At 51.6% G+C, this 12,502-nt stretch overlaps 5 protein-coding genes across 5 annotated transcripts; 3 read left to right on the forward strand and 2 right to left on the reverse strand.

Annotated features, from left to right (window-relative positions):
* Positions 1 to 38: 38 nt before the first annotated feature.
* On the forward strand, positions 39 to 1,438 carry FMAN_10111 (uncharacterized protein; the record flags this gene model as incomplete). The annotated part of the gene is made up of 2 exons (XM_041820749.1): positions 39 to 277; positions 325 to 1,438. The coding sequence occupies 2 exons, from the start codon at positions 39 to 41 to the stop codon at positions 1,436 to 1,438; spliced, it is 1,353 nt and encodes a 450-aa protein (XP_041686598.1).
* A 278-nt stretch (positions 1,439 to 1,716) lies between these two features.
* FMAN_10112 (uncharacterized protein) lies at positions 1,717 to 3,214 on the forward strand (the record flags this gene model as incomplete). The annotated part of the gene is made up of 4 exons (XM_041820750.1): positions 1,717 to 1,752; positions 1,803 to 2,586; positions 2,633 to 2,899; positions 2,955 to 3,214. The coding sequence occupies 4 exons, from the start codon at positions 1,717 to 1,719 to the stop codon at positions 3,212 to 3,214; spliced, it is 1,347 nt and encodes a 448-aa protein (XP_041686599.1).
* A 2,954-nt stretch (positions 3,215 to 6,168) lies between these two features.
* Positions 6,169 to 9,593, forward strand: FMAN_10113 (putative Na+-transporting ATPase ENA-1; the record flags this gene model as incomplete). The annotated part of the gene is made up of 3 exons (XM_041820751.1): positions 6,169 to 6,587; positions 6,883 to 8,773; positions 8,829 to 9,593. 3 exons carry the CDS (start codon positions 6,169 to 6,171, stop codon positions 9,591 to 9,593), a joined length of 3,075 nt encoding a protein of 1,024 aa, XP_041686600.1.
* Positions 9,594 to 9,978: 385 nt separating this feature from the next.
* On the reverse strand, positions 9,979 to 11,060 carry FMAN_10114 (putative sterol delta 5,6-desaturase; the record flags this gene model as incomplete). Its single annotated transcript, XM_041820752.1, has 3 exons — positions 9,979 to 10,309; positions 10,359 to 10,425; positions 10,481 to 11,060. The coding sequence occupies 3 exons, from the start codon at positions 11,058 to 11,060 to the stop codon at positions 9,979 to 9,981; spliced, it is 978 nt and encodes a 325-aa protein (XP_041686601.1).
* Positions 11,061 to 11,560: 500 nt separating this feature from the next.
* Positions 11,561 to 12,342, reverse strand: FMAN_10115 (uncharacterized protein; the record flags this gene model as incomplete). The annotated part of the gene is made up of 2 exons (XM_041820753.1): positions 11,561 to 11,886; positions 11,955 to 12,342. 2 exons carry the CDS (start codon positions 12,340 to 12,342, stop codon positions 11,561 to 11,563), a joined length of 714 nt encoding a protein of 237 aa, XP_041686602.1.
* Positions 12,343 to 12,502: the final 160 nt, after the last annotated feature.

The following is a 12,502-nucleotide window of genomic DNA, read 5'->3' on the forward strand; positions in this document are numbered from 1 at the left end:
ATCTCCAACTCTTCTTCTCTTCTTCATCAACAACCACCATGGCTGAAGACTCAAAGCCTCAGATCGAGGAGCCCTTGGCTCTTCCAGAGTCCCTCCAAGGTATCGCCAAGAAGAACCGCAAGAGAAAAGGCAAAACCCTCATCAACCGTGGTCCAACAGCGCTTCCAAAGAACCGTGGAAGCGGCTTCGAGGAGTACTTCGCCGATCCACCTCTGACCCCCGTCGAGGCCACAGAGGAGAAGAATGAGATTTACTCTCCAGACCTCCCTTTTGCTGAGTACGGCCGGTATCTCTCTTAGGAAATGCCAGTGTTAACATCTACAGGCGCATGCAATCTTGCATCCAGCGTTTCCGCTCCCGTCGCCGTCTCCAGGGCGACCGCGGCCTGTACTTCAACGAGTATCTATTCCTCGGTGGTGTCGATACCACACCCAGCACCTTCGGCGGTCTCAGCCAGCAAGAGCTGAAGGAACTTACTCCCGCCCAGCGCCGAGAGGCAACTGCCACGGACATCATCTGGGCCAGCTCCCAAGGTGGCGACAAGTTCTACGATGGTGATGACAAGAAGTGGAGTGTCGATTTCGCTGCTGTCGTCGCGGGTTTTTTCTCCGTTAGCCTCGTCCACCTGACCTCCTTTGAGCCCAAGAGAATGGAGGAGGGCATCGACACGATTAAGAACTTTCTTCGATACGTCCTCCAGCACGATGTCTGCCCTGAGTACGAGGACAGTGTCAACGAGGCTCTCGAGCTGTGCAAGACTGCGAGTGTCGAGTGGCCCATGATCCGACAGCTTATGGCTGATCTCCCCGGCAACTTCACCCTCGCCTGCTCGGAGATCTTCTACGGGGAAGCAACCGACGAGCATTGGTCATTCCAGACTTTCAAGCGGCCCAAGGATTTCGATCCCAAGGCCGTCTTCTTCGCGGCCTTTGCTCTCATGGACGAGCCTGAGCTCTTCGAGAAGCTGTCGCTCAAGGAACCCAGCATCTTCAGCGAATACACGTGCACTCTTGAACTGGTCGAAGTCATCCGCCCTGAAGAGGATATCGTCAAGCGTTTCAACTCTCTCGTCATTGGAGACAAGGCAGCGAACCACGTTCCTGTTGGTAAAGCTGTCTTCAAACAAGGCTACATTCAGGATGATTGGGAGAACCCCTGGGCTGGGGAGTGGCCTGTCAAGGAGGATACCATCACTATCTTCCTCGACGATGCTCTCCTTGCAAACATGATGCCGGGATTGAGGACTGTTGCGACTATTTGTGAATTGGATGCGGGACTGCGATTTCTCAAATCTGTTGAGACGATTGTCCCGTCATTCTTCATCTTTCTTCCTCAGGAGTTGATGCGCCACTACAAGGAGCCTAGAATTGATGATCGCGCTGCTCCATCGACCCGCAATGCGCAGAAGGGACAGGGTCTTGATGAGGATGAATACTGAAAGGGATTTGAAAGGTGGTCAAATGGTTAAAAGTTGAAATGATAGCTACAGGGTAGATCGAAGAGTAGCAGCACGTAGCTCATTGTTACCAGATTAGTCGACAGAATTAATCTACACTCAACATTGCTTTTTCACACTAGTATTTATGTCATGCAAACGTGGTGCTCCGACTTTATCTCATCCTTGCATCGAGCTTCTGGAAAGCTTCCAAGAGCCCCACGCACAGACACCTTTGATCGCGACGACATTTCTCTTCCGTCAAAGTCGATGTAGCGACAATGTCAATTCCAGGCCTGGGCCAGATTCCCACACAGGTAAACCTCTTTGATTATCACTAATTAGTCCTAACTGACATTTATCACAGCCCACCGCCTCGAGCACCCGCGTCATCACCCTGCGACCAGCCTGCGAATGGCGCTTCCAAGTCTCCTCCCCCGTAATCGTCAAGCTTCTCTCCGGCACAGCAGAGAAGGACGGCGTCGAGTTAGGCCCTAAGAACGCCTATACATTTGCGGGCGTCAAGTCAAAGATTCTAACGTGGCACGGATGCGAGCTTGAGATCGATGGCCGATGCGATGTTGACTCCGTGGCGGAATATGCGAATCCGACTGATAACCCGGCAAATGTGCATGTGAATCTCCATGGACAGCTGAATGATATGCGACAAAAGGCGGCGAGGGACGGGAGCGAAGGGCCGAGAGTTTTGATCGTTGGACCCGCGGATGTGGGAAAGACCACGGTTGCGAGGACGCTGACGAGCTATGCGACGAGACAAGGCTACCAACCTCTAGTGGTGAACGCGAATCCTAAAGAAGGAATGCTCAGTTTGCCAGGAACACTGAGTGCGAGCGTTTTTGCGACTGTCCTGGACGTTGAGGCCGTGGACGGCTGGGGAAGTACGCCCACCAGCGGCCCAAGCAGTGTGCCCGTGAAGCTCCCTCTAGTATTTTACTACGGACGAGCTTCACCTGATGAAGACCCTGATTTCTACCGCGAACTCATGAGTAAACTTGCTGGAAGCGTCAGTGCACGCTTGAGCGAGGATGAGGATGTCAAGAGCTCAGGTGTTATCATCGATGGAATGGGTCTTCCTGAGCAGAGCAAAGATGGGTATGAGCTGGTCGCACACATCGTCGATGAGTTTTCCGGTACGTCTTGCTCCTATTGCCAAGAAAAACTAGCTAACGCAACCAGTCAATGTCATTATTGTGATTGGCTCAACAAGTATCACCTCCGAGCTATCTAAACGATTTAGCAACGAGCGAACAAGTCTTGGAGAACCCATCAGCATTGTTCCCATCGACAAGTCCGACGGTGTCGTCGTTCGAGACGAAGCCTTCTTACAGCACGTAAGAGAAGCAGCTATTAAGGAGTATTTCTTCGGCGATTCCAAGCGCACTCTTAGCCCCCTGATCCAGCAAGTCGATTTCGACAGCGTGATTGTGTATCACAACTCCGACGGTACATAACCCTCGCCAAGGATTCTACAACCGGTTTTACTGACTCATTATGCTAGAAAATTCTCACAGCCAGGGTGTCACCCGAGAAGACCCCTCAACGCCGATGCAGCAGTGGACGTTTGCCATTATGCACGCAACACCTAAGGAGTCGCCCGATACGGTCCGTGCTGCAAGTGTCATGGGCTTCCTGTACGTGTCGGATGTGGATGAGGAGCGTCGTAAGATCAAGTTGCTTTCGCCGGTGAGCGGACGGTTGGGTGACCAGCCGCTTGTGTGGGGGAAGTGGCCGGAGCCGTTTATTAATCTCCTCGGATAAGGAGAGATTCTGCGTCTTGGCGAGGAGTGAGAGATGGTGCTAGACCTGGTCTACGGATAAGGACATGTTTTGGCCCGTACGGAGTAGGGTCGATAGTCAATGCTAGAGAAGTTTTTAGCCAAATTGTGTTTGCCGTCAAGGCGGAGACTGATTGCATAGACTGTGAATCTGATGTCTGAGTTTGGAAACACAAGCGTCCCTGCGGGCGTGAAATGCCTTCCAAACAATACCTGCACTGTATCTGTACCACTTGTATCCCAGGTTGTGCCTCCCGTGCAAGTCAGTATCCGGTATCTCCTAGTTTGGCAAGTCTCGCAACACAGAAGTCATGGGAGAACCCTAAAAATCCCGAACTCTTGCACTCATCTTACCTTTCTCGTAGACATTTTGGTGCATCCATGGTATTAAACGCCCATGCAAATACCCCATACCCCGCATCGTTTATCATGAATGGAGCCTTTGTAGAAGGCCAAGAAGGTGGATGAGACGTTGTACGGAGAAACAGGGAGTCTATCTTCATTTCACATCGTAGTGGTATGATGTCCAAGACACAGGGCTAGCTTTTTGTTGATAACCGGAGATACGAGAAGTCATCTTCGGCGAGCGAGTTGTTTTCAGAAGCTGTACAGGGTCTTTGGAAGTTGATATCCGGGGAAATTCGATGTCTGGACCCTCATCAAAGCTTGGTTTAAGCTTGTTCCCCAGACTTGCCCCGTTCAACTTTATTCAAGCGCTAGGGTGATCATTGTCGAAAAGTGCCATTGGCCAATGCTGATCTCGTATGGACTAGCCTCTTAAACGTAACTATCGTGCTGTAATGTCTGAGCCGTTCGTTCTCCGTCTCGGCCTTCGGTGGTCGTGGCTTACATCCCGGTGCACGGCCGGTCCGGAGTCTAAAAGACGGCGCCGAGTGAGCGGCACTTGCTTGTGACATTCACACAGTGAAATGATTCCTTGGCTGTAGATCAAAAAGACCCGTATCCACTAGTAGCATGGTTACGTGGCTGTGTAGTGCCCTGGTTGTTCAGGATACCTGATTCGCGCAATGACGGTTGAGCATAGTCGATGAAGTCAGAGCCTGTGGCAGAGCCAGGAACCTCTGGACCTCTGCAGAGCAGCACCGTCATGTTTCCTAGTCCAAAAATCAAGAGGGCTGTGGCCGTTTCAGGCGGTTTTGAGAGGAGATCCCTGGCCAGGCTTGCAACCCAAGTGTTAAGCTTAAATCTTAGCGTAATTCTGGAGCGAGAGCCGCCAAAACAAGGCCGTTCCCCAGATGGCCTTGGCCGTAAACGGGTGCCAGGGTGAATGAAGGCTCAATGTGGTCATTGGGGGACAAAACAAGCATAACGAGCAACACAATGCAACGATGCAGGTTTCCATAAAAAGAAGCCAGCAAGAGTAGTGACATTCATCACCATCATTGCCAAGCAAAACCAAACTTGGCTCGTCGTAGCAGGTGATTAAGAAGAGAATTGTCTTGGCCGAGGCGAAGCAGAAGCAACGCAGTATTGGCCAAATGTCGTCGTATGCCAAGCCCAAGCCATGCCAAGTTCAAACAAGCATTCTCTCATTGAGAGAAGAAGTGGTGACAATGGGACGAGGCGAGGATAAATGGTGAAGTGTGATTGGTCAGTCAATGACTGATTGGTACATCGGCTAACCTCATCATGTGGATATTGTTAACTTGATGTCGAGGCGGATAAGTTATCGCCTGCTGACGACAGACGCTAATGGACAGTGATTGTGGGTGATTCTGGCACAGTAATGGATGGGGATTGATTGATCCAGGCAGATGATGTTTGCGTTGCCATTGATGAGACTGTAGCTTGTGTCGTATTGTGTTCTGTTGTCCAAGGTATTGTCCAATAGATGTGAACCTTTAGATGACGTTTCCAACTCTTTTCCTCAGAGCGTTATCTTTCAAACGCCGACATTAATCAAGTCACACAACTTTGATGAATATTAGACCGTCGGTTACTCGCAGATGACGATTCAAACAAAAAGAAAAGAGAAACAATTGTCCAAGGATAACAATTGCTGATCCGACCGACGGGCGTAGGTATTGGATCCCCTGCAACCCCTCGTGACCTTGGCAGGATAAGCTTTGATTCGTCTGTATCCCACGCGATACTGCACGCCAAGAGGAGTACTTGGGAGTACATTGTCTGTCTTTGTTGGCGTGGGAGAACAACGTGTCTCGAGCAAGTCATTTTGCTGTGATGGCGCAAAAGAGGCCGTTCTGGTTCCACCAAACCTAATCTCGACGATCCTCTTGGATAAGATAGATGAAGCTTGTTGGACAATGATTCAATTGACATTGCAGTGGATGGCTGTCTGAAGCGTTTGGTCTCGCTGTAGCAAATTCTGGCTAAATGTCGCTAATAGTTTTCAACTCAATGGCTGTAAACGATAGAACCGTCTCTCTAATGCTCTGACAATGGATCTTAGTACCTGGTAGTACCATGCGCCGACGGAGCACAGTGTGTATGGGACTGCGGGGCAGCACATGCATGGGTGCGTGAGTGTGTAAGTGGGAAGCTCACACTCCCGTGTTATTCACTTCCTTTCCTTTCCTGTATTGGACTGGATTGGATCGGATCTGAGTCTCTAGGGATGGGAGAGTGAGGTTTGGGATAGGTACCCATCTCCCATTTAGACGAAGCTCCTACAGAGCCTCGCTTCTAACTTCGTTGTTGCCGGCGTCTGCCCGGTCCTTCCTGGTTCCCTCCTACCTCGGATTGTAGATAAAAGCTGCCACCCTCATAACCTCCCTCTACGACTTTTCCTTTCTTCTCTACCCAGATATCGTGCTTCACGCGATCTCTTCCCTACATATTACTTCAACTCTCTTTTCAACCTTAACCACCGGCTGATCTTCTGCGGCCAGCCTCAGCAACAAAAAAACATCTTAGCTCAGCTCCCCTCCAGCTTTCGCTTATACCAACACCCATTCGATGGGAGAAACCGAATCCAAATCCGCGAATGGTGCAATTCACGCCACTTCCACGTCGGACTCGTCGACCGTCGCAGCCGGTCAGGACGACAAACCCCCTATAGCGGAACCCCCAGACCTACTAGCCATAGAGAAGCCGATTCTTCCCCATACGCTCTCTGCTCATCGCGTCGCCAGAGACCTCAAGTCCGACGTCGACGATGGTTTGAGTAGCGAAGAGGCTGCTGCCCGCCTTGCGCGGGACGGCCCTAATTCTATCAAAGGCGCCAAGGGCATCTCTCTGTACGAGATCTTCATACAGCAGATTGCCAATGCCCTGACTGTCGTCCTCATCGCCGTGACCGCTCTGTCCTTTGCTATCTCGGACTATATTGAGGGTGGCGTCGTCGCCGCCGTCATTGTCCTCAACATCGTTGTCGGGTATGTCTTTGCTGCGTCACTCACTCGCCCAGCCAATCTGCTGGTCAAGTCTTGTCGCTTGCTGCTGCTACAACTCCCCACATCGTTGTTGCACTTTGCTACACCTTCTTCTCGTTCCTGTTCCTGTTCCTTGTTCCTGCTGCCATACGGTGAAGCCTGTGATTTTGCCATGCGTAAGGCCAGAAGCCCCAAGCACTGAGGCCGAATCCTGTGCCATACCCTGAAGCTGACAGTCCGAATCACATCTAGCCGTACTCATTAATCTCCCACTCCATGCTAACATTATACCCGCTAGATTGATCCAGGACTACCGCGCTGAGCAGACCATCCAGTCGCTCTATGCTCTGTCCACTCCTAAATGCAAGGTCATCCGAGATGGTCACAGTGAAACTGTCAAGGCCGAAACACTCGTCAAGGGAGACTTAGTCTCTCTCGCAACTGGCGATGTTGTTCCTGCCGATCTGCGCCTGGTTCAAGGTATCAACGTCTCTACCGATGAGGCACTTCTCACTGGTGAATCTATCGCCATCAGCAAGAAGCCAGATGCCGTATTCACCGATCCCGATATGCCCATGGGTGATCGTGTTAACCTGGCCTACTCCGGAAGCTCTGTCACTAGAGGTCGAGCCACCGGTATTGTCATTGCTACTGGTATGGAAACAGAGGTCGGCCAAATCGCCGAACTCCTGCGCAAGACTAAGAACGACGACACCGAAAGGACTCCCGTCGGTCGCGCAGTTTGGAAGTTCTACCAGTTCTGTCGCAGAATCCTTGGCCTCGAGGGAACCCCTCTCCAGGTCACCCTCAGCAAGTTCGCCCTGTTGCTTTTCGCCTTCGCCATTGTCCTCGTCATCATCGTCTTTTCCGCCAGTCTGTGGAAGATCACCGATGAGGTCCTTCTGTACGGTATCTGCGTCGGTGTGGCTGTTATCCCCGAGTCTCTCCTCGCAGTTTTGACTGTTACAATGGCCGTTGCCACCAAGGCAATGGTTCGCGGCAATGTCATTGTTCGTCAGATGCCTTCCCTTGAAGCCGTTGGCGGTGTTACCAACATCTGCTCGGACAAGACTGGTACCCTGACTCAAGGACGAATGATTACCCGAAAGGTTTGGCTCCGTGGCGATCTCGCCGGAACTGTTGAGGGCACCGCCAACCCCTACGACCCTTACAGCGGAACTGTCAAGTGGTCTGCTGACTTGGCCGGAAGCTGCCTGAACACTTTCCTCAAGGTTCTTACTCTTTGCAACAACGCCACAGTCAGTGACGGCAAGAAAGAGCCCGAGACGGACTCTAGCAGCATCATCACTTCCGAAGATGCTGAGTGGAAGGCCATTGGTGAGCCTACCGAGATTGCTCTCAAGGTCTTCGCTATGAGATTCGGCCGTAGTGTTTCCGGGGGTGACACCCTGGTGGCCGAACATCCTTTCGATTCTTCCTGCAAACTCATGAGCGTTGTGTACGGTAATGAGCTTGAACAGACTCGAAACGTCTATACCAAGGGCGCGGTTGAGGTCCTCCTCACCAAGCTCACTGAGACTGAAGAGTTCAAGAAGGAAATCCTCGCTAAAGCTGAAGAACTCGCCGGCCAAGGTTTGCGAGTGCTCTGTATCGCAACCAAGCCTATGAATGGCGACGCTCAGGATTGTCATGATCGTTCCAAGGTTGAGACTGAGCTTCAGTTTGTCGGTTTGGCTGGTCTCTATGATCCTCCTCGCCCTGAAACTGCCGGCGCTGTTGAACAATGCCGCGCCGCCGGTGTTACTGTCCACATGGTTACTGGCGACCACATCAAGACCGCCACAGCCATTGCTTACGAAGTCGGTATTCTCAACAAGAACATTCCCCTCAAGTCCAACACCGTCATGGCAGCTGCCGACTTTGGTGCCCTTAGCGATGCTGAGATTGACTGCCTGGACGAACTCCCTGTGGTTCTCGCTCGCTGTAGCCCTCTGACCAAGGTTCGCATGATCGAAGCCCTCCATCGCCGCAAAGCATTCTGCATCATGACTGGTGATGGTGTCAACGACTCGCCTGCTCTTAAACAAGCTGATGTCGGTATTGCCATGGGAGACCGTGGTAGCGACGTCGCCAAAGAGGCGGCTGACATGGTTCTCACTGACGACAACTTTGCCTCGATCGTGACTGGTATCCAGGAAGGTCGACGACTTGCTGACAATATCCAGAAGGTATGTTGTTACTCTTTTTGTATCACCGTGTTGATACGATTGCTGACTGGTGCAGTTCCTTCTTCATCTCCTGACATCCAATTTGGCTCAAGTCATTCTCCTTCTTATTGGTCTTGCCTTCAAGGATGTGAATGGTAACGCCGTCTTCCCTCTGTCCCCCTTGGAAATCCTTTGGGCCAATCTGGTTACCTCATCGCCTCTAGCTCTGGGTCTTGGTCTCGAGGAAGCGTCTCCCGATATCCTTCGACGACCTCCCCGCAGCTTGCGCAGCGGCGTGTTTACCCTTGACCTCGTTCGCGATCAGCTTTTCTATGGACTCTCCTCAGGTTCCCTCTGCCTGTGCGCTTTCATGCTCGTCAACTACGCTTCATCTGGCCAGGGTTACTATCGAATGGCGGAAGGCTGCAATGAGAGCGGACATGATGAGTGTGATCTTGTTTACCGCGCTCGTGCCACGACCTTCTCCACCTTGGCTTTCCTGTTGCTCGTCACAGCGTGGGAGGTGAAGCACTTCCACCGCAGTCTCTTCAACATGGACGAGCGTGCCAGCGGCCCCTTCTCTGTGTTCAAGACCATCTACCACAACAAGTTCCTCTTCTGGTCCGTTGTTGCCGGCTTTGTCATGATCTTCCCTATCGTGTATATCCCGTACCTCAACACAGAGGTGTTCAAGCACAAGGGTCTTTCATGGGAGTGGGGTGTCGTCGCTGGCTGTGTTGTCGTATATATCGTCCTCATTGAGATGTGGAAGGCTTGCAAGAGACGGCTCAAGCTGGGTCTTGACTCGCACCCGGTCACCCAGGGCCAGGCTCAAGTCTAAGCTTAAGAGGTGAACCATTTAAATCGGTGAGACAAAAGGTGTGATGGTAGTCGTAGTGCGGGAAGTTGATTGTGAGGTATGGGGGACAGGTTTTGGGATATTTGCACGGTTATCAGATTGTTTTGGTATTATACTTATTGCTATTATCCTCTAGTCAATACATTTCCTGTCGAAGAATTCCCTATGCAACGCTATGTGATTAAAACTGTCTATTTGATTGATTGAAAACTTTTCGTGCGAGTCCCGGAATCTCTGCACAGCCGGCGATGCTGTGAGGCCAAGGGTACTTCAGTCGTGATGTGATGGTGCCGGCACCGGAATGGTCGGTCTGTTCTAGCTGGACACGACCCCGTGGGTGAAGTATTCATAAATGTCATGTCTGCATTTACTCATCCTTGGACTTCTTGATGGGGTTTCCATCCTTGTCCACCAAGCCCTTCTCGCGCATGACCCGGACGGCCTCGTGAATGGGGTCCAGCTCGGGCATGGGGGCACGGTGAGAGTCCCAGTAGTTGTCGGCCCATGTGAAGTATTGGCCGTAGTTGCAGGTGAAGAACATGTGGTGGAGAGTGTGGTGGGCAGGGCTGTTGATGAACTTTTCAAGCCAATGGCCGGTAATCATGTCGCCGTCGTGGATAAGGATGGTCCAGATCTGAACGCAGACGAAGAGGAACATGTAGAGGTGCTTCTGCATGGGGCAGATGTAGACAAAGACACTGTTGACGTTAGTGAGAGGCCAATTGCGGCGCAAAAGGTGTTACTTACTGATAAGGGAGGGACTGGAGGTATCCATCGACAGGGTGGAAAGCAATGGCAGCCCAGGGGGTGGGAACTGAAGCTCTTGTTAGCGGGGGTTTGATGCAAGAGGGAGTTTGATTTTGACTTACTGATCCACTTGTGGTGAGGCTTGTGGACATACTTGTAGATACTGGGATGGTGCTCAAGGCGATGAATCCAGTAAATGCCAAGATCGTTAAAGACCATGTAGAGGGCGGTAGACACGGCCAGCCACCACCAGCCATACTCGTCAATTCGGGTGTACAGCAGACTGTGGCCGCGGACTTCTCCAAGGAAGAAGGGGAGCGTGAGAATGTCGATAATGGGGATGGCGAAGAAACTAGACTGGATCTCGAGCTTGATCTGGTTCTTGAGGAATCGAGGGTGATGTTCGAGGCGGCGATCAAAAACGAAGTAGTATGAAAGGGCGGCGGAGATAACATAGATGAAGGCGGCGCCGAAGCCAGCGATCATGAGAATCGAAGCGCTCTGGCGGTAGATGTCGTCGCGCGGTAGTGACGAGCCGAAGTTGAGCGAGTACTCATGGTCAAAGTTGCTGGAAGACGAGGCGCCGTAGTTTGTTGAGTTTCCGTATGCCTTTGTTGATTGCTGGAGCTGCTGTTGGGGGAAAAGGTATGCGTATCCGTAATCGAAGACATACGGGTCGAGGAGCTCGAGTATAGCGTCCATGGTGAAGCAGGGCGAATTGGCGAGGGGAATCTACAGCTACAGCTACACCAGGAGGGAATGACAAGAAGAAAAAGGGACGAAGATGCAGGAGAGAGAAAGATTGATAAGAGCAACCAACGGGACTGAGATCATGCGATTTTCACATCATTATTAAGATTGAGCTCCGCTGAAATCTTGCCGCCAGCGGTGTCTTTCCTCACTCTCTCCTTCGGGGGCCGGGGGTGTTTGGATGCCGCAAAAGACCCAATTCCAAGGGTTAATTTCAATGAATGGCGTAGTATCCATCCGTACCGTACCCACAGGGGTCCCACGCTGTATGGCTCGCTAGGCCGTTGTACCTGGATTTGCACATCTTGATCTTATCGTGATTGGAGGCGGGGACACACCCAATTCCCGAATTTTCTCTTTTTTTTTTAATTTTTCTGGAAGAGAAAACGAATACGAACTAGAGAACGGTACGCTATGCACGGAACCCACACTAAACGACAGAGATTGGCGAATCATGCAACACGGATGCTGGGCTGCCGGATCATGCTATCTTCCACCTCGCGTATCCCTCTGTACTTGTCCTCAATGTCGTTAACCCCGTCTGTATATCCGATCGCCCTTTCGTGCTCCGCGATCTTATGCGCCCATTCCCCGTTGTCGACCGTCCATGTGCCCAGCGACTCGAAGCCGTGTTTCCTGTAGAGCCCGTGGCCCTCGACGGAGGATACGATCAGCGTCGGGGCATCAGCGGCGTCGGCTTTTTCGGTGACGGATTGGAGCAATTGACCGCCGATGCCTTTCCGTTGATGGTCTGGGTGGACCATGAGATGCATCACTTCTACATACGCCGCATTAGACGCAAGCCACTTTTGATATGTACAACACAAAGAATAAGTAAACACTTACCAAAATGATCCTTCCCATCAACGGCTTTTTCTTTCGATGCATCAATCTCCTCGCTCCTCTTGTTGAACCAATCCCACAGTTCCTCCATGTGCTTTTTAACCGTCCATACTGACGCCGGGGGCTTCGCGTTCGAGTTCGGCTTTTTGTCTTTGAATACTTCTTTGTAGCGCACAAACCCGACTGTCTCCCCCGCCTGCTCGGCTACCAAGAAGTGCTGCTGCCCCGGATTCTGCAGGGCGTTTCTTGTCGCGAGGGGGATCAGATCGCGGGGATGGAGCTGGAAGAAGGCGGCGTAGAAGTCGTGGTAGAACTGCAGTGCTTCATAGTGGATGTTGGCGATTGCGTCGCTGTCGTCGATTGTGGCGGGGCGGATTGTTATAGATGCCATTGCCCTTGTGTTTTCTACTAACATGTGGTTTAGATTTCCGAATGAGATATTGTAAAGGTCTTGGCTTAGTTTTTATACGTTCGCTCTAGAGATGCTGACGGATGAGGCGATTGGGAGAGGGGTTTGTATGATTCCGAATGAGGAAGCTGGTGTTTTGGTC

This window comes from Fusarium mangiferae (assembly GCF_900044065.1).
Source record: "Fusarium mangiferae strain MRC7560 genome assembly, contig: FMAN_scaffold011, whole genome shotgun sequence".
In the NCBI taxonomy this organism is placed as follows: Eukaryota; Fungi; Ascomycota; class Sordariomycetes; order Hypocreales; family Nectriaceae; genus Fusarium; species Fusarium mangiferae.